General features: G+C 42.9%; 1 protein-coding gene across 3 annotated transcripts in view; it reads right to left on the bottom strand.

Annotated features, from left to right (window-relative positions):
• Window positions 1-26,278, bottom strand: part of NOL10 (nucleolar protein 10) — a 90,061-nt gene that overhangs the window by 4,944 nt on the left and 58,839 nt on the right. For all 3 annotated transcript variants that reach the window (XM_070799138.1, XM_070799140.1, XM_070799139.1), the window contains 5 exons: window positions 26,113-26,211; window positions 24,991-25,080; window positions 16,824-16,997; window positions 16,325-16,572; window positions 1,743-1,845 (listed from right to left, as the gene is read on the bottom strand). In XM_070799138.1, coding sequence (XP_070655239.1) covers window positions 1,743-1,845; window positions 16,325-16,572; window positions 16,824-16,997; window positions 24,991-25,080; window positions 26,113-26,211 — 714 coding nt within the window. The remainder of the gene's footprint in view (window positions 1-1,742; window positions 1,846-16,324; window positions 16,573-16,823; window positions 16,998-24,990; window positions 25,081-26,112; window positions 26,212-26,278) is intronic.

The following is a 26,278-nucleotide window of genomic DNA, read 5'->3' as shown; positions in this document are numbered from 1 at the left end:
CCTTCTGACGACATCAGAAAGAACTGTCAACAACCAGAGATGAATGAGCGGACGTTGTGAACACATTTCTCCGAAGGAAATGTATGAATGGCCAATAAGCACATAAAAAAAATGCTCTACCATTGTTAGTCATCAGGAAAATGTCAATCAAAACCATAGTGAGATACCACTTCACACCCACAAGGATGACTACAATAAAGACCGACAGTAACAAGTATTGGCAAGGATGAGGAAAAAACAGAACCCTCACAGACTGCTGGTGGGAATGGGCAATGGTGCCATCGCTCTGGAAAACAGTCTGGTTGTTCCTTAAAAAGTTAAAACAACAAACAACCCTAATGTCCACCATCAGATTCAGGGATAAGCAAACTGTGGAAAGGGCTTCCCAGGTAGTTCAGTGGTGAAGAATCTGTTGCCACTGAAGGAGACATGGATTTGATCCCTGGGTCTGGAAGATCCCCTGGAGAAGGAAATGGCAACCCACTCCAGTATTCTTGCCCAGAGAATCTCATGGACAGAGGAACCTGGTGGACTACAGTCTATAATATCGCAAAAGAGTTGGACTCAACTTAGCGACTAAACAACAAAAAACTGTGGTATATTCACAGAATTAAATATTACTCAGTCACAAAAATGAATAAAGCTCTTGTACATGCTGCAACGTGGATTAGCCTTTAAAAACATGCTAAGGTAAAAGAGGCTAGTCACAAAAGAAAACATGTTGTGTGATTCTATATATATACACAATGTCCAGAACAGGCAAATCCATAGGCTGGGACATGAGAGGGTGGGGTTTCCTTCTGGAGTGATGAGGATGGTCCAGATTTAGATGGTGATAATCGAGCACAGCATTTGGTGACTACTAAAAACTCTGGGAGTTGATGATGGACAGGGAGGCCTGGTGTGCTGCGATTCATGGGGTCGCAAAGAGTCGGACACGACTGAGCTACTGAACTGAACTGAACTGAAAAACCCTGAACTGTATATTTTTAAAAGGGTGGATTTTAGATACTTGTATTATATCTCAATTTAAGAAAAGGATCAGAAGCGAAGTCTTTGTCATTCTTTTCCTCTTTGTGACAACACATATTAAGCGAGAGTGACTAAATGAGAAAAAAATTTTTTTGAAAACTAAAACCATGGAGCTTCTTCACTCATCTGTTCATAGCAAATATTTAAAGCAGCTTATTCCTCCTTCATTGTATGTCAGGTGTCATCAAAGGTGGATTAGAAATGACTGTGGTTAAGTCAGTTTAGAATGGGACCTACTGCGGATAAAGTAATTTACCTCCTGAAACTACCCACCCTGGGCAAGCTGACTGCACTGTGATGAACACATTAGAAATCACCAGTTCTTATCATCTTCAAGTCCATGTGAGCCTCAACTATTCTTTCACAGTGGTGGATGGTCAGGACTTCTGTTTTACAAGGTCCCACCTCAGGTGGCCCAGCAAGCCCGAAACCATGCTGCGGCTCTTCACCAACAGTACCGAGCCTGGGGTCACGGGGGGCCTGCCTCCCTCGGGACACCAGACGGATGCCTGGCTCTGCCAATGCTCTGCCCTGCAGTGTGCTTGCAACCCAGGAGGGGCTCCGGCTGCAGGCAAAACATGCCCAAACAGCACACACTCCCTCAACAGGGGGAAGCTTGGAAGGCAGCTCTCAGGTCAGACACACACAACACTGATGGAAGCCTCGTCTTCCTTCTGTGAATTAAAAAAGAACACGAGAAAGCAACTTACCTTCTTTAATGTAAATGTCAGTTGTTTGCTGCCAACCGTGGTGTCGGATACACTCAATGTTCCGTTTTTCGCTTCAAGTTTCAACCGGTCTTCAAGGGTTTTACTGCAGGAAATTTAAGAGAATGACACATTAATTAGGGTTATGTTTTGATTTCCCATTAGAAACAAGCTTTAATTAGAATCGATCACACAAAGAATGACCTTTTACACATGTGGTAAAGACAGAAAATGGCATTTGTTTAACACAATCAATGGACAGAATTGCAGACACTCAAACCGTCATTACTCAGACTCAGCAAATATACAGTAGAAACAATGGCTGTCCCAAACACCCATTAATTAAGTATTTTAAGTGGTGGTTCCAAATATTTCAGTGCTTGCTATTTATGTTACTAAATCACATTTCTGAAGCCAAAATGCAAAGGAGCCATATTTCTGAAGCATGTAATTTACTGTAACGGTCAGAGGCACTTAAGCTGCTAAAGCATTTTATATTAAATCCAGGCACCAGTTAGGTATGTGAGCATCTCAGCAACTCATTCACCTTCTACACAGCAGTGAACACAAGCAAAGCCTTTTGGGTCAAGCCACAGAGAAGTGCTAGGAGAACTCTGACTTTTCCTTCACTCGGTCTTAGCTTGTGGACCACACTCATTACCCAGAGTACAAGCAACTTGACACGTGAGATCATCTGATGACATGGAGAAAACAAAAGCAATCACACTGGGGATTTGACTCAGCCTGATTCAGGGCTACCTCTCCTTTCAACTTCGTACGTGACTTGCTTTCTGACACAATTTACCCCCAATTCAAATTTCATTTCTTGATCATGTTTCTAAAGTCTCTCTCTATAATCTTTGTCCTTGTTATGGTCTGCTGTGCCTGGCAACTCAGTGCATCTACGACAGTCAAGATGTTGATTCTGAATTTAAATTTAGTACCAGTTATATAATACTTCATTCGGACACGACTGAGCGACTTCACTTTCACGTGTTCTTTATAAAAGCAGATCAGCGTTAACTTGCTTTAGAGAGAAAAAACAGAACTAAGCCTAAAGATAGACATTTCTAGTAAGTTTTAATGTTAGCTCTAGCCCTTCTGCATGTGTGCGTGCTCATTCATTTCCAACTCTTTGTGACCCCATGCACTGAAGCCTACCAGGCTCCTCTGTGCATGGGATTCTCCAGGTTAAGAATACTGGAGTGATATGATTCAAGTGAGGAGATGCCCACGTCCAAGGTGAGAGAAACCCAAGTAGGACGGTAGGTGTTGCAGGAGGGCATCAGAGGGCAAACACACTGAAACCATACTCACAGAAAACTAGTCAATCTAATCACACTAGGAACACAGCCTTGTCTAACTCAATGAAACTAAGCCATGCCCGTGGGGCAACCCAAGACGGGCGGGTCATGGAGGAGAGATTTGACAGAATGTGGTCCACTGGAGAAGGGAATGGCAAACCACTTCAGTATTCTTGCCTTGAGAGCCCCATGAACAGTATGAAAAGGCAAAATGATAGGATACTGAAAGAGAAACTCCCCAGGTCAGTAGGTGCCCAATATGCTACTGGAGCTCAGTGGAGAAATAACTCCAGAAAGAATGAAGGGATGGAGCCAAAGCAAAAACAATACCCAGCTGTGGATGTGACTGGTGATAGAAGCAAGGTCCAATGCTGTAAAGAGCAATATTGCATAGGAACCTGGAATGTTAGGTCCATGAATCAAGGCAAATTGGAAGTGGTCAAACAAGAGATGGCAAGAGTGAATGTCGACATTCTAGGAATCAGCGAACTGAAATGGACTGGAATGGTTGAATTTAACTCAGATGACCATTATATCTACTACTGCGGGCAGGAATCCCTCAGAAGAAATGGAGTGGCCATCATGGTCAACAAAAGAGTATGAAATGCAGTACTTGGATGCCATCTCAAAAACGACAGAATGATCTCTGTTCATCTCCAAGGCAAACCATTCAATATCACAGTAATCCAAGTCTATGCCCCAACCAGTAACGCTGAAGAAGCTGAAGTTGAACGGCTCTATGAAGACCTACAAGATCTTTTAAAACTAACACCAAAAAAGATGTCCTTTTCATTATAGGGGACTGGAATGCAAAAGTAGGAACTCAAGAAACACCTGGAGTAACAGGCAAATTTGGCCTTGGAATATGGAATGAAGCAGGGTAAAGACTAATAGAGTTTTGCCAAGAAAATGCACTGGTCATAGCAAACACCCTCTTCCAACAACACAAGAGAAGACTCTATACATGGACATCACCAGATGGTCAATACCGAAATCAGATTGATTATATTCTTTGCAGCCAAAGATGGAGAAGCTCTATACAGTCAACCAAAACAAGACCAGGAGCTGACTGTGGCTCAGACCATGAACTCCTTATTGCCAAATTCAGACTGAAATTGAAGAAAGTGGAGAAAACCACTGGACCATTCAGGTATGACCTAAATCAAATCCCTTATGATTATACAGTGGAAGTGAGAAATAGATTTAAGGGCCTAGATCTGATAGAGTGCCTGATGAACTATGGAATGAGGTTCGTGACATTGTACAGGAGACAGGGATCAAGACCATCCCCATGGAAAAGAAATGCAAAAAAGCAAAATGGCTGTCTGGGGAGGCCTTACAAATAGCTGTGAAAAGAAGAGAAGTGAAAAGCAAAGGAGAAAAGGAAAAAATATAAACATCTGAATGCAGAGTTCCAAAGAATAGCAAGAAGAGATAAGAAAGCCTTCTTCAGCAATCAATGCAAAGAAATAGAGGAAAACAACAGAACGAGAAAGACTAGGGATCTCTTCAAGAAAATCAGAGATACCAAAGGAACGTTTCATGCAAAGATGAGCTTGATAAAGGACAGAAATGATATGGACCTAAAGAAGCAGAAGATATTAAGAAGAGATGGCAAGAATACACAGAAGAACTGTACAAAAAAGATCTTCACGACCCAGATAATCACAATGGTGTGATCATTGACCTAGAGCCAGACATCCTGGAATGTGAAGTCAAGTGGGCCTTTGAAAGCATCACTATGAACAAAGCTAGTGGAGGTGATGGAATTCCAGTTGAGCTATTCCAAATCCTGAAAGATGATGCTGTGAAAGTGCTGCACTCAATATGCTAGCAAATTTGGAAAACTCAGCAGTGGCCACAGGACTGGAAAAGGTCAGTTTTCATTCCAATCCCTAAGAAAGGCAATGCCAAAGAATGCTCAAACTACCGCACAATTGCACTCATCTCACACGCTAGTAAAGTAATGCTCAAAATTCTCCAAGCCAGGCTTCAGCAATATGTGAACCGTGAACTTCCCGATGTTCAAGCTGGTTTTAGAAAAGGCAGAGGAACCAGAGATCAAATTGCCAACATCCGCTGGATCATGGAAAGGGCAAGAGAGTTCCAGAAAAACATCTATTTCTGCTTTATTGACTATGCCAAAGCCTTTGACTGTGTGCATCACAATAAACTGTGGAAAATTCTGAAAGAGATGGGAATACCAGACCACCTGACCTGCCTCATGAGAAATTTGTATGCAAGTCAGGAAGCAACAGTTAGAACTGGACATGGAACAAGAGACTGGTTCCAAATAGGAAAAGGAGTACGTCAAGGCTGTATATTGTCACCCTGTTTATTTAACTTATATGCAGGGTACATCATGAGAAACGCTGGACTGGAAGAAACACAAACTGGAATCAAGATTGCCAGAAGAAATCTCAATAACCTCAGATATGCAGATGACACCACCCTTATGGCAGAAAGTGAAGAGGAACTCAAAAGCCTCTTGATGAAAGTCAAAGTGGAGAGTGAAAAAGTTGGCTTAAAGCTCAACATTCAGAAAACGAAGATCATGGCATTCGGTCCCACCACTTCATGGGAAATAGATGGGGAAACAGTGGAAACAGTGTCAGACTTTCTTTTTCTGGGCTCCAAAATCACTGCAGATGGTGACTGCAGCCATGAAATTAAAAGACGCTTACTCCTTGGAAGGAAGGTTATGACCAACCTAGATAGCATATTAAAAAGCAGAGACATTACTTTGCCAACAAAGGTTCGTCTAGTCAAGGCTATGGTTTTTCCTGTGGTCATGTATGGATGTGAGAGTTGGACTGTGAAGAAGGCTGAGCACCGAAGAATTGATGCTTTTGAACTCTGGTGTTGGAGAAGACTCTTGAGAGTCCATTGGACTGCAAGGAGATCCAACCAGTCCATTCTGAAGGAGATCAGCCCTGGGATTTCTTTGGAAGGAATGATGCTAAAGCTGAAACTCCAGTACTTTGGCCACCTCATGTGAAGAGTTGACTCACTGGAAAAGACTCTGATGCTGGGAGGGATTGGGGGCAGGAGGAGAAGGGGACGACAGAGGATGAGATGGCTGGATGGCATCACTGACTCGATGGACGTGAGTCTGAGTGAACTCCGGGAGTTGGTGATGGACAGGGAGGCCTGGCGTGCTGCGATTCATGGGGTCACAAAGAGTCGGACACGACTGAGCGACTGATCTGATCTGATGATTCACGTTGATGTATGGCAGAAACCAACACAATACTGTAAAGCAATTATTCTTCAATTAAAAAAAAAAAATATTGGAGTAGGTTGCCATTTCCTCCTCCAGGGAATTTTCCTGACCCAGGGATCGAACCCCCATCTCCTTTGGCAGGCGGATTTGGGAAGCCCTCTAGAAAAGGTTAAAGCAATACCCTCACATCCCTGGGATGAATCTGGGAGAGGAGAGGAGAGGGAACCAAAAAGAATAAGGTTATATCTTCTTTTCAGTTCCTTCCTCAAAAAAAAAAAAAAAAAGTAAAAACACTTTCCTTTCCAATACTCCTTGCACCAACTTAAAATGAATGCACCCTTTTGTAAGTTAAAAGCTTGGCTGAATTTTAAAGAGACTGGTGGTGGTGGTGGTACATTGTATGAAAGGGTCGTCTTTTTCCTGAAATATGATCTTTGGGACTAATTACTGAGAACACAGCTCCACGAGACAAAGTGATGCGCCTTTGAAATTCTGAAAGCCAGTGTTTGATGTTCACAGCTTTGAAAGCTCTACTCTAGTTTACGACTACTAGTTAGTACTAAATATACCTTCCTTATATAATTTGAGACACAAAGTGGTTAGCATAAAAGTGGCAACTCTTTTCTAAGCAATAATGCTATTAAGAAGCACTTTTAAAGTACTTTTCATCTTCAAAGTTCCTAACAGACTAACTAATTAATCCTTTCAACATCCCTGAGACAGAATATAGATGGCAAAAGGGAGGTAAGATATTCTATGACTTGCCCCAGGCCACAGAAGGATTGAGTCTAAAACCAGGATTCCAATTTAAGAATTTTTGGTTTCCAGGCATGTGTCAGACCATGCTTGATTTATAAAGTTTTGTTCAGGAAATGTGTCCATTAAATATTCTAAATGACAAGCTTCCACATGACAAACTGAGTGAAATGAAGGTTTGGTTTCGCCTTTTGTTTTTTTTTTAAAACCAGAATTCAAAAGTAAAGTGTAAACCGACTCCAGCATATGTGTGACTCATGTCAGCCTCAGCAAATGCCTTTGGTTGTTCATTTCATTTTTGTTCTTTCTTTTCAGGGCTATAAACGCTGAGATTTTACAGGTAACAGGAATTCTGAATAACTATGGAGCCACTGAGACAAGGTGGTACACAGAGAACACTAATTTGGGAAGAAAAAGACTTTTCAAGTCAATTGTGGGAAATTACTACTCTTCTCAGGATGACCTAGCTCCTCCATGACAGGGCAGAGCGGCTCTGGTCTCCTCTCTGGGTACCTGACCGTGCGCTTGTAGAGACTTGTCTGGTCTCGGCTCCCTGGAGAGACCTGAGCTTTGGAAGGAGCCGTGGCAGAGGATCAGACGCGGGGGCCAAGGGCAGAGGCTTCTGCAGTAAAGCAGGTCCCACTTTCCTCCCTTCAAAGTCAGCCTGCGAACGTGGCTGCGAACCAGCAGTCCCCGAGCCTGCTACCCAAGTGTGAATTCGGTCAGAGACGATGGAAGACCGGGCCAGACACCTGCAAACTGTCTACTGTGAACAAAGAGGAAAATGCAGGAGCCTCGGTGCTTGTCCTCCTCACACTCGCCCAGGACGGCTGGCCCTCCCAGTCCCACGCCCCTCCCTGTCTAGGCTTCAGGTCAGCTGGCTTCTGGCTACTTTGTAATTGATGGTCAAGTTAAGAATTTCAGGAGGAAAAAAAAAAGCTTTTTTCATGAGATGACTGCGGGGACTGCCAAGAAGACAGATACGACATGGGCTATAGCAGGTGGAAAGTGAGAGAAGTACTCAGCACAGGATGGAGTGGACATGGGGTCAAGAACCTACATGATCAGTACGGCTGTATAAGAAGAAAGAAGAGTGGGTATAAACTCCAGGGGGAAATACTAAGGTATTTATTAGATGCTCCAGGATAGCTGAATGATTTACTTCTTTGAGGCTCTAAAACACACATGCACTGATATTTAATTACAAATAATGCTCCTTCTTGGAGTTCTTAAAATCATTTTGTGAGGAAAGGGAGGGAGAGAGTGGAAGAAATCCATAAAGGCACAGAGAAGAGGTAAGTTCAGTTCAGTTGCTCAGTCGTGTCCAACTATTTGCGACCCCATAAATTGCAGCATGCCAGGCCTCCCTGTCCATCACCAACTCCCGGAGTTCAACCAAACTCATGTCCATCGAGTCGGTGATGCCATCCAGCCATCTCATCCTCTGTAGTTCCCTTCTCCTCCTGCCCCCAATCCCTCCCAGCATCCGAGTTGAGTCTTTTCCAATGAGTCAACTCTTCGCATCAGGTAGCCAAAGTACTGGAGTTTCAGCTTTAGCATCATTCCTTCCAAAGAACACCCAGGACTGATCTCCTTTAGAATGGACTGGTTGGATCTCCTTGCAGTCCAAGGGACTCTCAAGAGTCTTCTCCAACACCACAGTTCAAAAGCATCAATTCTTTGGTGCTCAGCTTTCTTCACAGTCCAACTCTCACATCCATACATGACCACTGGAAAAACCACAGCCTTGACTAGACGGACCTTTGTTGGCAAAGTAATGTCTCTGCTTTTTAATATGCTATCTAGGTTGATCATAACTTTCCTTCCAAGAAGTGTCTTTTAATTTCATAGCTGCAATCACCATCTACAATGATTTTGGAGCCCCCAAAATAAAGTCTGACACTGTTTCCACTGTTTCCCCATCTATTTCCCATGAAGTGATGGGACCAGATGCCATGATCTTCGTTTTCTGATTGTTGAGCTTTAAGCCAACTTTTTCACTCTCCACTTTCACTTTCATCAAGAGGCTTTTTAGTTCCTCTTTACTTTCTGCCATAAGGGTGGTGTCATCTGCATATCTGAGGTTATTGAGATTTCTCCCAGCAATCTTGATTCCAGCTTGTGCTTCTTACAGCCCAGTGTTTCTCATGATGTACTCTGCATAGAAGTTAAATAAGCAGGGTGACAATATACAGCCTTGACGTACTCCTTTTCCTATTTGGAACCAGTCTCTTGTTCCAAGTCCATTTCTAACTGTTGATTCCTGACCTGCATATAAGTTTCTCAAGAGGCAGGTCAGGTGGTCTGGTATTCCCATCTCTTTCAGAATTTTCCACAGTTTATTGTGATCCACACAGTCAAGGGCTTTGGCATAGTCAATAAAGCAGAAATAGATGTTTTTCTGGAACTCTCTTGCTTTTCCCCTGATTCAGCGGATGTTGGCAATTTGATCTCTGGTTCCTCTGCCTTTTCTAAAACCAGCTTGAACATCTGGAAGTTCACGGTTCACATATTGCTGAAGCCTGGCTTGGAGAATTTTGATGCAAAAGTAGGAAGTCAAGAAACACCTGGGGTAACAGGCAAATTTGGCCTTGGAATACGGAATGAAGCAGGGCAAGGCTAATAGAGTTTTGCCAAGAGAAGGCACTGGTCATAACAAACACCCTCTTCCAACAACACAAGAGAAGACTTTACACGTGGACATCACCAGATGGTCAACACTGAAATCAGATTGATTATATTCTTTGCAGCCAAAGATGGAGAAGCTCTATACAGTCAGCAAAAACAAGACCATTCAGGTATGACCTAAATCAAATCCCTTATGATTATACAGTGGAAGTGAGAAATAGATTTAAGGGACTAGATCTGACAGATAGAGTGCCTGATGAACTATGGATGGAGGTTCGTGACAATGTACAGGAGACAAGGATGAAGACCATCCCCATGGAAAAGAAATGCAAAAAAGCAAAATGGCTGTCTGGGGAGGCCTTACAAATAGCTGTGAAAAGAACAAAAAGCAAAGGAGAAAAGGAAAGATATAAGCATCTGAATGCAGAGTTCCAACGAATAGCAAGGACAGATAAGAAAGCCTTCCTCAGCGATCAATGAAAAGAAATAGAGGAAAACAACAAAATGGGAAAGACGAGAGATCTCTTCAAGAAAATTAGAGATACCAAGGGAACATTTCATGCAAAGATGGGCTCGATAAAGGACAGAAATGGTATGGACCTAACAGAAGCAGAAGATATTAAGAAGAGGTGGCAAGAATACACAGAAGAGAAGAGGTAAACTGATGGAAAATAAAGGGATCACTCCTTCATAGTCTGCATTAAAGGGGATACAAAGAGAATAGAGGGATAAATCGGCAGATAAACGGTGAATTTTAAGGACTTTGTTTTAAACATGTAACTTTGTATCACATAAAGGTCACTGAAAACTCTGAGTCCTCCCAGTGTGCACACATCGCTTCCCAGTCTCCAATGCAGCAGGTGTAAGCTCAGGCAGCCACCAGGTGTCAGCCCAACCTTCGCTCAGTTAAAGTCTGAGAAGGGTCCACTGTTGTTGCCAGTGTAGGGGAGACAGGCACATGAGGCCTTTCTGGAGGACAACCTGGCCACACTGATCACACACACCTATTATGACCCAGCAAATGCCATCGTCAGGTAATATGGTCTAAAGATTCTTGCACGTGGAGACATATTTATAACTGTGAAAATGGGAGAAAAAATCAAGAAACAATCTAAACACTCAAAATTAGGTATTATGGCCCATCCACCTTATGAAATACTTATGCAGCCATAAGGCAAACCTGCATGCACTTACAAAGAAAACATTTCAAAAACTTGTTTCTCAATGAAAAGAGCATGTGACTTGGCAATGAGATTAGTGCAATCCACAAGTGTACACATGAGTGTGTGCATACCTGGGAGTGACCAGGAGGTCACTCAGGACCTCAGGGAGGGAGTGTCGGGGGAGAGAGGACTGTTACCTTCCATCCTACCTTTGTATTTCAGCGATAGCATGCTTGTGATAATAAAGTCACACATACAGCGATGATAACATGCTTGTGTATCAGTGGAGTACCGATTACTGGAGTAATAAAAGATTCTCTTTTTTAAAAAAAGAGGAAGTTTGAAATGAAACTTCTTTCAGAATTAGACTTGTAGTTCTTATCCACTATCAGTAAGAAGGAAATTAGCTGACGAGGAAAAGCTGGCCACAGTTGTTTGATTCAAAGAGGATAGCAAACATGATAAGCAACTCACCACGAGATACCAAAGTACCTGATGAAGATGAGTTCCTTGAAGGCAGAAAATCTCTTCGCAAAGAGTTGGACACAATTTAGTGACTGAACAACAACTACAACGACCACAGAGTAGGTGCTTCAAAGAATGTTTTCATGAATTGAGCTGAACGGGCCTCCCAGCATGTAGTATTTATCACCTAAGAAGAGGAGCTATTCTCTGTTACCAAAATCTGGAAAGCTATCCTAAGGACTCTTTCTCCTGGGTTTACCTACAGACACCTCCAGCATGTACATCAGGTGCCCCAGACCAAGGCTACCCCGGTAACTGAAGGGGGTCACATGCCCCAATTCCCAACAGAGGCCAGTGTGAACATCCTCTCTTTCTACCTAGAAACAGAGTCACTCCCACCCATCCTGACTTGTCTCCCTGGTTTCTGAAGATGGACCATCTCTCTAACTGGTGGCTCCTGGCCCCATTGACTCCTGACTGCTCACCCAGTACAGCGCTGCCAATTCAGTCCAGTCATTTCTCCACCCTGCCCTTTCCATGATTAATTCCTCTCTGCATATTAATAAGACATCTCTCAAGCCTAAAAACCCTTTCCTGTCAAGCTATTGGCCTTGGTTCCTTCCTTTCACTGCCAGTACCCTGAAGGAACCATCTACACTAACTGTTCACAATGTTCTTTTTTCTCCCATTCCTTCCTTGATCTTGACACTCTTCCTACGGCCAAGCTTCCATGTTGGGGACCCCCCTCTACCCGACATCGGTACCATGCCCTTCTCTGTGACATCCTCTCCATGCTCGGCTCTTTCCAGATTCCCCCCCCACCTTTTGGGCAACTCCTTAGTACTGTTTACTGCCCACCTTCTCCTTCAGCCCTCTAAATCAGACCTCTTAGCCCCAGGCTAGCAATATATTCCTGACACCTCTAAAACCGCATCTATTACTTTGCATGCACTTGTATGCTTTTAGAGAAGTCTATGGTTTTCACCATAGACTTAAAAAAAAAACATTTGTTGTTCCCAAGGGCTTTATTCTGAGCCCTTGTTTTCCTGTACGTGCTTCTGCAAAATCTTTTTATGCCAGGGTCTCAACCCCACAGGGAGGCTGGTATCTCTTAAACCAGGGTCTCTGGCCTACCTCCTACATTCCCATTTGTCAGCTGAACATGACCAGGAGGACACTTGGGTCTTGGGGACTCAATGTGCTGAATACCCAGCTCAATACGTTGAGCCTTAAATTTGTTTTTCATTCTGTATCCTTTATCTCAGTGGCAATACTGCTAGACATTTCAACATCGCCCCAACTCCTTTGATATTAAATTAGTAATCAAACGGTGTTGTAGTGTGCGTCTTATTCTTAGACACGCTCAGGAGTAATCCGGTTCAACGTCTGTCTGCTCCTCTCCACCCCATGTCGGGCATTCATCACTTGCCCCTCGGACTGCTTTATTACAGTTGGCTAGCTGATCTCATGGGCCCAGTTTCTCCCTGCATTTTCTCTCTAAAACTTCAGTATTTCACTAACAGTTTCTGGGAAATAGGGCTTTGTTAAGCCTATCCTTTTATTGTCTACAACAAACATGTACCGCTTTTACTGTGTTAAATATTTACATAATTGGGAGGAGGGACTGAACAGATCTGATCACGATAATCTTAGCCCCAACCACCCCTGGCTCGCCCGTACCTCAGCCAGGGCCAGGGCCTCACGCGCCTGCCTCCCTGGCTCCCAGGCTGCGCTCCCTGACGCTCACTTTGTGCTCTCGCAGCACAACCACAGCTCTTCCCTCGCCTCCAAACAGCAGTCCTGTTCATACGGCCCCTTCGGCCAAGAAAGCCAGCTTTCCCACCCTGCTCTCCATGTTCATCCTTTTTCTTTCAAAAGACCAGTTTCAATATGACTTCTAATTAAGACTTCAGTGAACCTCTAAAAATCCACCCCCTTTCTTCCTCACACACATTCCCAGGGCCTCCAGACGGCTCACAGAGCCCCGGAGAGAACAGCGGTGCTTCCGGCATGTGAGCCGGGCCCTTCCTTCCCACCCCCGGGGCCCAGGACGGCACTCTGCTCACCCGGGGCACGAGACAACTGTCTGACTGATGGATGGGTGGGTGGAGAGGCTGACAGGTGGATGAATAAACTCAGGAGGAAAGCACAGCGCACTGGAAGGCACATAAGAATGTGCTGACAGACATATGTGTTTACGTGAAGCTCTTGTTACCAGGCTAAGCAATGGAGAGAACTTGCTCTGGTTTTAAAAACTGAAGTGGTTTTAAAGCTGAACAAGTCCAAGTGAACTTTCAAACATAACCCACCTGACTCCAAAGCTGCGTTTTGCTGATTGCCTTGTGGTAACTCCAAGAATAAACATAAAGAGTCACTTTAGCTCTCTGAAGGATAATGGTGCAATGCTTCATTAAATAATATTAGAACATTACAAGTTCGGGATTTGCCAAAATAATCCAGTCAAGACTAGAATTCAACAAGGAGTGTGCGCCCAAACGCCAGCAAACTGCGGGCTATTCCTACCACAGGGTGGTTACTTTAAGCAATGGGACTTTTAAGCCTGTGTAAGGATTATCACTCACACAGCTCTTCTTCTCAAAACAACTGCCTAACTTTTTGACACTTACCTTATTAAGAATGTGTAACTGCAGTGTATTAGCTTGGCTATCATTTATTGTTAAATACTAAATGTACATCCCTTTTGTTTTCTACATAAATATCCTACCAAAGCTCACAGGCAAAACAAGAATGTGAGACAGTTTGGTCATGTCTCCCACCCTCAAATTGCAGCTTTCTGTTACCATACACTGAAAACGACTGCTCCCGGATGGTCCTGGTCAGTGGTTTTCGGGTAAATGAGTTCTTTTTCAGCAGATCTTGGAAGAGTAACTTCCAGGGCTGCCTGACAAGGAGTCAGTGCATAGAAGATCCACACCCTCACAAGGATTTATCAAGTGCCTACTCGGGTCCAGATACAGATTCAGGAGCTAGCGGTAAAGTAAATAACGCAAGACAAAGACACGAGATAATCTAACAATGAAATTCACTCCATAGAAACAGAATACTGAAAACAAGCAGTCTTCCCTCTGCTTCTAACTAGGACTCCAGGTAAAAATCTAAGAATGACAGCTACATAAAAAGTGGGGTTGCACACACTGCTGATGGAGACATAAAGTGAAGCAGTCTTTTTGGAAAAAAGTTTGGCAGTTTCTCAGAAGGTCAGACATAACGTTACCATGTGACCAGCAGTCCCACTCCTAGGTATGCAGCCAGGAGAAATGAAAGCATATGTCCATGCTAACACATATACAAATGTTCACAGCAGCACTGAAAAGTTGAAACACCACGCATACCCATCAACTGATATATGGATAAATAAAATACAGTGTTACCCATACCCTGGAATAAAACTGAATGGAATACTCACACATGTTACCACATGGATGAACATTAAAGACATCATTCCAAGTAAAGGCAGTGGGACAAGATGCCACATATATGATAACACTCACATGAAATATCACAAAAGACAAACCTATAGAGCTAGAGAACAGGTCAGTGGTTGCCTGGGGTAAGATGAGGTGGAGTAAATGGGACTGACGGACGGGGTAAGGAACTCTGCTTGTGGGGCTGTGATGAAATGCTCTAAAACTGACTCTGGTGGTGGCTGTCCAACTCTGTGACTATACCAAAAACCAGTGGGCTATATGCTTTATGTATGTGACTGTTATGTAAATTATATTTAAAGAAACTTGTTACCAAAAAAAAAGTTAGGTTGGTAGGTAAAGAAAATCTCTTCATGAGATATTAAACCTATTACTAGGTTGTTCGTCTACTGATGTATCTTCTGTTAGGCAGAGCCAGAATTTCTAGATGCTCCTGGATCTAAGTTGAAGGATTCCCTCAACATTTCGTGTCTCAGACATTTGCTAGAAACTGGCAAAATAAAGATGAACGGGCATCTCTCTATTCCAGAAACAATTCAGTCTATCAATGTCCTCCCCACCTTTCCCCTCTTCTTCTGTCTGAAAAAGCACAATTTTTAAACCAGGAAGCTGGGGGTTAGAAAAGCACATGTACAGAACTGGTACAGCCTCCATCTGACGCCTCATCTGCCTTGCCTGGCTCCCCCTGCCCTTTCCCCGTGGCCCCCCAGACCTTTAGGCTCTTCTTACAAGACTGTCTACTCTATCACATCCAGATCCTGTATATCAACACTTGGCCAAGAAATTCTCAAAGCAGAGAATTTCATGTGACTCTCATGTGACTTAGAGCTTATAAACACTGGGGGCTTAAATACCTAACTCCTTACTTAGACACCTGACAACTGAGACTGTTCAAATAATACCATTTCTTTTTAATGATGACTTTTATTTTTTTATTTTTACTGTGGTAAAATATTTAACCATAAAACTTACCATTTTAACTATTCTTCAGTGAACATTCACACTGTTGTGCAACCATTACCACTATCCATTTCTAGAACTTTCTCATCATTCCAAATGCAAACCCCATAGCTCATTAAGTAGTGTCTCCCCAGCCCCCAACCCTGGCAACCACCATTCCACTTTCTGTCCCTGTGTACTCACCTATTCCAAAATACCACTCTTTCTGATCTCTTTGTTTTCCTACATAAAGCTAAAAAAATTCCTGGCAAATTTTCCAAATGACCTTTTAAATACTCAGATAACCTACAATGAGAGTAAACATAACTGAAATATTTTTAAAATAACTTTTTGTCAAAGAAGCTGTTACCTCTTTAATTGCTATCATCATTTTTAAGAGTGTGGGTTTTGCAGAATCAAAGTGCTCTAATGTACGTATTTACCAATGCTCCTGGGGTCACACCCTGCATCTTACTCTATGTAAACTAGGCCTCAAAAAGTTGTTCAGAATCACCACAGTAAGGACCAGTGCGTGTCCCCTCTGGCCTTGAGCTGTCACATGAACTCCAAAGATCAAGATGACCCCTTGAGGGCACAGGGCCAGCCAGGAAGAGCAAGGCTGGACATCCAGCAAGCCAACATCAGGGGCAGCATTACTCACTTCATCAGCTTCTGTTTTGTGGCCGAATCTTTGAAGCTTCTGAATTCCTCACCAGCTTTGATCTCATAGAACTGCGGCTTGAGGACCGTCTGCTGATCCTCCCGGAGCTGTTCCTGCCTCTTCACTTTTTCCTCCTGTTGGAGAAGCCGGCGCTGTTTCCTGACCTCTGCGACCCAGTCTTTTTCATCATCTGAACTCTCAGAACTTTCTGCATCACTTGGTTTTCCTTCCGGTTCTTCCTCCTCTTCCTGAAAATAAAAATAGTAAGAAGCAGCTCCTTTCCCTCTGCCAAAAACATCGACCCGTTATTTCCTTTTAAATAGCATTAGCCTATCAGAGTCTATCAGACACTGCATGCATTGGAAAAAAATGTCTTTAATAAAAGAAGGTATATTCCTAAGCTGAAGGTCAAACAAATTACAGCTTTATTCAATGACTCTTCTAACCTATACAGAAAACTAAATATTACACAAATTCTAAATGATAAACAGTACATTACTTTTCCATGAAGTTCCTGTTGTTCTAAGAGTCTCAGTTTCTTCTTCCTTTTTTCACTAATTTTGGAAACAAGTGGATTCAAAAGCCTAAATTCTTCACTCTCTTCGTCTACTTGGAAGTCAGGGTTCTCAAACATAATTTTAAATCGATCATCGGTGAGAATATTAGGAAGGCTCTGTAAGAAAAAGAATATCAAAATTTAAAGTTAATATTAGAATAAAATCTGCCCAGGAAGATAGCTTAAAAACATCTTACTCAACAATTTATTAAAAAGCTACATAAGGCACTATTAAATTATTATGAAATTGTTAAAAAACCAGTTTCCAGGCCTTCCTTCTTGCTTATTTCTTACCCACAATCAAATCCTATTAACCTATTTCACAGCAGATATGTATTACTTGGCTGCTGCACACAATGAGCTAAGAATGAGTCTTTTGGGCTAAATTTACGCTTAATATGTTGGAAAGAATTTTCCTTAGTTAACATTTTTTTGATGTAAAAACATTTCTCAAGGAAATACATGGTTTTGAAACATGGCTTTCTAAGCATGGCTACTACACTGAATGAGAATCAGTGAGTCTGTCAACTTCAGATTCCAAAACTGGGAGAGGAAGCATGAGCCAATAATAAGTTAAGAATTGACATGGGGTGGGAAGCTGATGGTGTCAGTTTACTGAGTCTGAGTTATTGGAAACATAATGGATATGTCCTTACCTTACAGGATAGCCTCATCAATTTTACCCTAGGCCATTGCATTGTTCTCAAAGATACAGTGTACGACTGAGATTTCAACATAATAAAGCTTTACGATTGAGACCCATTTGGATAGCTTAGGACTGACACTGAATTCCTTTTTATTTGTATCACTTCTGAACAGAACATGTTCTAGAAATGTACTATAAACTTAGTGAAGTGAAAAGTCGCTCAGTCATGTCCGACTCCTTGCAGTCCATGGAATTCCTATACAGTCCATGGAATTCTCCAGGCCAGAATACTGGAAGGGGTAGCCTTTCCCTTCTACAAGGGATCTTCCCAACTCAGGGATCGAACCCAGGTTTCTCACATTGCAGGAGGATTCTTTACCAGCTGAGCCACAAGGGAAGCCCAAGAATACGGAGTGGGTAGCCTATCCCTTCTCCAGAGGATCTTTCCGACCCAGGAATCGAACCAGGGTCTCCTGCATTGCAGGTGGGTTCTTTACCAACTGAGCTATCACTGTAGCCCAACTATAAACTTAAACAGATGATACTTGTATACACTCAGGGCTTCCTACTGTCCTTATCTGCAGTAGGCTTGGAAACAAGATAAACTAACCTACCTGACAGGGTTTGTAGACAGCCTAAGGAACAGGCTGGAAAAAATGAACCTGTCTGTGGTGACCCCTGGATCTACCTAACAGACTTTATCTTACTTCCTGCTTCTCCACTACTGAGTAAATATGGCTCTAAGTTGTTGAGTCAGAATGCTGTTTTTGTATAACAACTACACAAAAAATTGCCCAAGGGTCCGTCTAGTCAAAGCTATGGTTCTTCCAGTAGTCATGTATGGACATGAGAGTTGGACTATAAAGAAAGCTGAGCACCAAAGAATTGATGCTTTTAAACAGTGGTGTTGGAGAAGACTCTTGAGAGTCTCTTGGACTGCAAAGAGATCAAACTAGTCAATTCTAAAGGAAATCAGTCCTGAATATTCATTGGAAGGACTGATGTTGAAGCTGAAGCTCCAATACTTTGGCCACCTGATGCGAAGAACTGACTCACTGGAAAAGACCCTGGTGCTGGGAAAGATTCAAAGCAGGAGGAGAAGGGGTAACAGAGGATGAGATGGTTGGATGGCATCACTGACTAGACGGACATGATTTTAAGCAAGCTCCAGGAGCTGGTGATGGACAGGGAAGCCTGGTGTGCTGCAGTCCATGGGGTCACAAAGAGTTGGACACAACTGAGCAAGTGAACTGAACTACACAAAAAAATTGGCAAACCATGAGACACTAAGGAACTTGGGCTATTTATTACCTGTATGTACCTAAAATCTGACTAACCTTTACTAAAATTCTGTGATATGCTGAATTAATATTTGAGACACACTGAAGGCTCCTCTATTATCATTTCCAAGACAGATTTAGAAACAAAGAGATATGTCCAAGGCACTCACTCATTCACAACTTGACTAAAAAACAAACCAGACTCTATGCTACAAGGTACCTTATGAAGGATGCTAAGCAGACATGACAGTACTCTAGGAGTAGAGGGGTAAAAAGTAATTCCAACAATAGACATCTCAGTGGGAAGGGGGAGGGGAGAGAGGAGCACATCGGGGAGGAGGCTTGAAAGAAGGGTACTTTGCAACAGATAGGAATTTGGGAAGAGCATTTCCAGCCTCCTGAGGAGTGGTGAGCAGTTTGATAATGCTAGGATAGTGGCAAAATTTGAAAAAAACAATTTTTGATCAGGCCAGATTGTAAAAGATTTAAGATGCCGCGACCTCACTCTGCAGTAAGGGGAAATGACTAGGGGAAAAGAGGGTAAGGAGGAGAAAGGTGACAAACAGAACAGTGAGTCAAGAATCTCACAACAGAGAAGCTGCTTTGTGATTCTGCAGCCGATGGTACACGCTGGGCTAATGAGACAGAACTCAGACGCGAGCAAGACACGAGAGGCCACTTGAGGAAATGGGAACAAGGACAGGGCCTGAATCAGGGCAACTGGAACCCAAGGTCAAGATACACGAGTAAGCCAGAATTGACAGATATCTCTATGGAGGAGATGGGAGGAGGAATACTGAAAAATACCGTTAAAAATTTATACCAAATGTCTAGTTAAAGTGACTAGAAAGCTGGGGAATACCGTTAAGTTAGGATCTATCATTGGAGATGATCAGACAAAAAAGACATAGGGTGGAATAAAGGGCAAGAAATTATGTACCCAAGAAACCAAGACGTCCCCCAGTGGCTATAAGTATACCATGATACATTCAGACAACAGAGTATTATTTAGCGCTAAAAAGAAATAGGGTATCAAGCTACAAAAAGACAGAGAGAGACCCTTTCTAAGCAAAAGAAGCCAATCTGAAAAGCTACGATCTCAACTAAATGACACTGAAGAAAAGGTAAAACAATGGACTCAGGCAAAAGCTCAGTGGGTGCTAGGGGTCCAGGGAAGGGATGAAAAGGTGGAGCTCAGAGGGTGTGGGGAAGCGAAAATATCCTTACCTTCTAATAGTGGACACGTGTCTCAAACCACAGCATGAACAACACCAAGGGTGAACCCTAATGTAAACTGTGGGCTTCAGGGGATTATCACGTATTAAGGTAGGTTCATCAGCTGTAACAAACATCCTCCCTTGGTGGAGGATATTAACAGCGAGGTGGGTTGGGGCTGGACGTAACACACGTGTGGGGGGCAGGGGGTATGTGGGAAATCTCTGTACCTTCCTCTCCCTTTTGCTGTGAATGTAAAACTGTTATTAAGAAGTGTCTTTAGAAAAATCCAGTGAATGAGAGAAGTTAAACAGAGAAAAAAAACAAAATTATGTTCCATTTAAGACTGGTTAACTCAGTGTATGCCTGGATTCTGATGGATGCCATCAGGTGTCTGAAACCACGCACCAGGGCTCAGGAGAGAAGAGAGGGCTACACTGGATACATTTTGGAGTTACCTGTAAACACAGAGCAGGTGATACTGCCCAAGACTAGAAGAACAGCTATTTGCTAAGTATATATTTTCAGGTTTTATAGTTACATATTGTCAGGTTTTATATAGATACAAAATGTAATGTATATGTATATAAAATGTATATTTAGATATAAAATGTATAACATATGTATGTGAAGTTGCTCAGTCACGTACGACTCTTTGTGATTCTACTGACTGTAGCCTACCAGGCACCTCCGTCAATGGAATTTTCCAGGCAACAGTACTAGAGTGGGTTGCCATTTCCTTCTCCTGGAGATCTTCCCAATCCAGATATCAAACCCAGGTCTCCTGCATTGCAGGCAGACAGATGCTTTACTGTCTGAACCACCAGGGAAGCCAATATGGACTGGAAGAAACACAAGCTGGAATCAAGATTGCCGGGAGAAATCTCAATAACCTCAGATATGCAGATGACACCACCCTTATGGCAGAAAGTGAAGAGGAACTCAAAAGCCTCTTGATGAAAGTGAAAGCGGAGAGTGAAAAAGTTGGCTTAAAGCTCAACATTCAGAAAACGAAGATCATGGCATCCGGTCCCACCACTTCATGGGAAATAGATGGGGAAACAGTGGAAACAGTGTCAGACTTTCTTTTTCTGGGCTCCAAAATCACTACAGATGGTGACTGCAGCCATGAAATTAAAAGACGCTTACTCCTTGGAAGGAAGGTTATGACCAACCTAGACAGCATATTGAAAAGCAGAGACATTACTTTGCCAACAAAGGTTCGTCTAGTCAAGGCTATGGTTTTTCCTGTGGTCATGTATGGATGTGAGAGTTGGACTGTGAAGAAGGCTGAGCGCCGAAGAATTGATGCTTTTGAACTGTGGTGTTGGAGAAGACTCTTGAGAGTCCCTTGGACTGCAAGGAGATCCAACCAGGCCATTCTGAAGGAGATCAGCCCTGGGATTTCTTTGGAAGGAATGATGCTAAAGCTGAAACTCCAGTATTTGGCCACCTTACGCGAAGAGTTGACTCACTGGAAAAGACTCTGATGCTGGGAGGGATTGGGGGCAGGAGGAGAAGGGGACGACAGAGGATGAGATGGCTGGATGGCATCACTGACTCATGATTGCTCTCTTATTCAGCATTTACTTTGTTACAAATATGCAGATACTCTTTACATCTCCTCCTCCTCTCCCTGAGTGCTCTCTTGTGTTTGACTCTTTGCAACCCTCTGGACCGTTGCCTGCCAGACTCTTCTGTCCATAGAATTTCCCAGGCAAGAATACTGGAATGGGTTGCCATTTCCTTCTCCAGGGGACCTTCCTGACCCAGGGATTGATCTGATCCAACCCAGGGTCTATGCATAATTATGTCTTTTCCCTGGGGAGATAAATAATTACTTAACATCTAAGCTGATGCTGGTATGGAAGAATCCTTAAGTAGGACACTTCTCCCACAGTCTCTGAACCACAGAACATACCCTGCCTACGGATGTCATGCATGACAGTGCCTGGCTGGGCTGCTGCAGAATTCGAGAGAAGTACCTTCATACAAGACTTTAAGGCAATGGTGAAAATTTGGCAGAAAAGGCCAACGGGCAAGAAATGGCCCTTGTAAGAAGGTGGCTTAGCTACAACACATACCCTTATAGATCAAATGGATCACCATTTGCTTGCCTCTCCCAAAGTGCTGTACCTACTGGGAGCGCAATATATAATAGCTGAAAGAATAAATGAATTGATTCTTAATTAGAATTAACACCATCACATTTCTAAGTTTGGATAAGGTCCAGATAATTGCTCCCCGACATTACGTGGTGGGTCACCTGCCACTGGAGATCTAACATGAAGTGAATGGGAAACATCTTTTTTAGAATTTAATTATGTTATCAGTGAGAGCAATATCTGGGAACACATTTCATTGTCTGCCTCCATGAAATTTCAGCTGGAGTCAAAGCAGGCCATAACTGCACCGTACTGACTTTTAAATCAGAAGTTACCAGAGCTATTAAGGCTCTTAAGAGTTTGAAAAGCTGAGTTCAAAGACAAGACTAATGAAGTGCTGATGGATTTAACAATTCTTTCAAGTATTCTTTACAGTTGTAATGAAGGACTTTTTTCTTAATTCAGGAACAGTTTTTAAGGTCTTTGTTTTTTGATTTTTGGCCTCACCTTGCTGGATCTGAATTCCCTGGGATGCAATCCAGGTGCCAGCAGTGAAAGCACCAAGTCCTAACCACCGGACCACTAGGGAAGTTCCAAGGCCATCTGAATCAGATACAACTGTTACACGACAAATTAGACACGCTCTCTAACAACAGACTTTTTGTTGTTGCTGTTGTTTAGTATTTAGTAGCTAAGCGGTGTCTGACTCTTTGCGATCCCATGGACTGTGGACTCTTTGCAATCCCATGGACTGTGGTCCGCCAAGCTATTCTGTCCATGGGATTTCCCAGGCAAGAATACTAGAGTGGGTTGCCATTTCCTTCTCCAGGGGATCTTCCTAAATTAAATATTTCTGGAAAGAAACTGAACTCCAATAATGAGACCTGACTTGGGTCAGCAAGCCACTGAAAAGTCAATGACAAACACCCCTTTCTAGCAGTATTCTAGAGTTCACACCACTATAAACACCATGCTTCCAGCTTCTAACAGCTAAAGGGAAACTGATGGAAGAAGAGAGGGATTTCTCAGGTTCTTCCTCTTTGCACTTGCAGTATGAACAGCACGTAGCTGGATGCTTCTTTATAGGATAACCCTATAAATTGTTTTAAAGGCACAGACAACCATGACTTTCCCATGGACTCCGCAGGTCACTCTGCATGTTTTCAGCTCTTGGGGTTGTTGCTACCATCCTGCACCCCTGGGCACAGCAAATGCCAACTGTGTTCTCCATCTCCTTCGGCCGTCTCTAACCTCAGCAAGACTGTGAAGAAGGGGGGGGCGGGCAGAGAGAAAGGGGACTTCTCCCACATCTTCATAATCATAAGACCTTTAAGAAAGGCTCCTGCACACTGTGTAAACCATGCTGCACAAAGTATCAAAATTAAACAGTAATTTGTGTCGTATTCTCTGTAACACTGAATGTCATACAGACTCAGATGCATAAACTGTAGATAGGAAAGAAGACCTCTGCGGTGTAAACCAGCTCCTCTCCCTTCGCACTGCAAATGAGTGTAAATCCAAAGATCGTATCCGTGAAACTTGGGGAATGACCTATAAAGCTGACAAGTTACCTCCCTAACCATCCTCGGGCTGCGTTAACAAGAAAATCACTGGAAGCATGCCAAAGAGAACGTCAAGGGAGCCGGAAGCACCTAGTTTTGAACACTTAAAGATCTACACATACGTGTGATACACTGATGAAATTAGGAAGGTACACAGCCACAAACACAATCACAGCACCAAGAAGGCCCCCCCGTCCCCACCGCAGTCCTACTTTTCATCTTAGAGAAGAACACGCTAGACCCAGTGAAGCTCAGGGTCACCCACAATGACACAATTGGTGAGCAAGGGGGACCAGACGCGAGACTCTTCAGTGGCAGCCCCCTGACACTCCTGAAGAAGAGTTGTACAAAAATAAATACACGAAGAGCTCACTTGTCTCCATTCACTTACCTGGTTAAAAAACTAGAGAGAGAACTGAGAAAGAATAAACACTAACAAAACTCTGGACAGCTCGACACAGCTGGCCCAGATACACAATTTGCCATCTACTCAGGCAAGTCCTGCAGGCTCTTAGGAGAGATGGGATCTTTACAACTCAGTCCAGAGAAGAGTCTGGCCCACTTATCTGCCTGCCTGATCTAAGCCGATGGGGAAACAGCACAGAGAGGAATGAGGAAGCTCTCACTTCTGTGGGAAAATGAGAAAAAATCCGCCTCCTGTCTTGACACCACCAGCTGACCCTTACTTAATTTATGACTGACCTTTGTCCATTTTACATTAGGGATAGAAGGTAGAAAGCAGTTATTCCTTAGAGTGCATGCGCCCAGTAATGCCAAGTCTAAACAAAAGCTGGTTAGTTTTTCAGTTATAAACAAACCTAGTGACTACAAAGAAAAACAATAAACAAACTATTTAACAATAAAAGGGTTATTTAAAATATATCCACAAGATAAAATATGCAGCTCTCAAAATATTTATAAAGACTGTTTAGTAAAATGGGAAGCCACGTGTTATTTTACAGACCCAAGATAAATATTTTATATATATATATATGGTAGTATCTTATTACAGTTTATAATTTTAAGATAAATAAGACAGGAAGGAAATTCACTAAACTATTAATGATGCCTTTCTCTGGATAGAAGTACATGAGTGAAAAAAAAAAAAAAGAAGTACATGAGTGACTTTCTTCTTTATACTCTTTATCTGTTTTACAAACTTTCCATATTGAGCATATACTATCTAATAAGCAGAGGGAACAAGGAAAACCAAACACATTTTCAAAGTAAAAGGATATAATCTACTATCAAGAAAACAGAGAAATAACTTATCAGTATTTTCTTTGCCTTGTAAAATCTTACCTTAACTTTCTTTTTCCAGGTAGATTTTTGTTTCTCCTCCTCTTCCTCAATTAATTTAAGTGCCAACTCTTTGTTAACTTTTGGCAATTTCTAGTGGAGAAGAAAAAAATAAAAAGTTGTACTGCAATACCTACAATTGAGCTTTGAAGGTTAAAGCAAAGAGCAGCGACAAAGGGACTCTATGTCCTAACCTGCCCTGGCCAATACACACACACATATTCACTCCTTGCACCTAATAATCTGGAAAAAGGAAAAGCTTGCTACTAGTCTCTGCACTGAAAGTGTGTGTGTGTGTTTTACAAAATGTTCAGTTGGAAATGATCATATCCCTTGGTGGTCGATCTCGATCAGGCCGGGAAGGCAGGAGGAGACGGGGCTTCCGCTTCCCCTCTGCTGGCTGCAGGGCTGGTGTCGTGCGTCAGTGGTTCTGTCTCCTGGCAGCAATGACGTGGCTCCAGCAGAGCAGGGAGTCCAGTCTGTGGCTCCCCCACACTCCCGGGAACAGCCTCGTCCTACCTTGAGGGCCCCACCACCAGCTGTCAACCCTCCTCCGAGGTCCGAGTCTAGGCCCGCCTGTCTCCTACTGCCCGGTCCTGGCGAGTTAGCTGCTCCCTGCAGCCGCCGCCTCCTTTATGAGTACCGCAGTGGTTTTGCCTCTTCACCTCTCTAATACCCGGGTAACAGTTCTTTTACATTAAATTCTCTCTGATAATAGAACTAGTGTGGCCTGATTCTTGTCTGGGCCCTGGCATAGTCTGATGACCGTTTCCCATGATCCAAGCAGCTAGCCTAAGACACTCCCACGTGTCACCAAGAAATGGGGATTAGCAAAGCCCCAGCACTCCAAACTAAAAACATCTGTTTGAAAGCAGCATCATATTTTCTTGGTAGGACCGACAGTATCAGCTCACCTGGCATTACTTGCCACAACACCGTTACCTTTACCATAAGGATGAAACTAGAACGTCCACCCTCACGACACATAAAACATGTCAAAAATATTAGTAAATGATGTAAACTAAGAATGGGAAAAGTAAGAAAGGGATGGCAAGCTTCTCCGAATAATAAAATAAAAATGCAGAGCCTTTCTCTAGTAGCTTCAATGCTGACTCTAGTATTTACCTTTAGTTGCACTCTTTGTGCTCGTGTTTCTTCTATCTTCTGCCGGATCTTATCTTTCCTATATTCTTCATAAGCAAATGGATTTACCATCAATTTCACCTTTTTGAAGTAGAAGAAAATGAAACACAAGAGAACTAGATTCAGTAGCATGTCTCATATACAGCAT

Source organism: Bos indicus, chromosome 11 (assembly GCF_029378745.1).
Source record: "Bos indicus isolate NIAB-ARS_2022 breed Sahiwal x Tharparkar chromosome 11, NIAB-ARS_B.indTharparkar_mat_pri_1.0, whole genome shotgun sequence".
Classification (NCBI taxonomy): Eukaryota; Metazoa; Chordata; class Mammalia; order Artiodactyla; family Bovidae; genus Bos; species Bos indicus.
The sequence above is the reverse complement of the archived record's forward strand: the minus strand, read 5'-3'. Positions and strand labels throughout refer to the sequence as shown.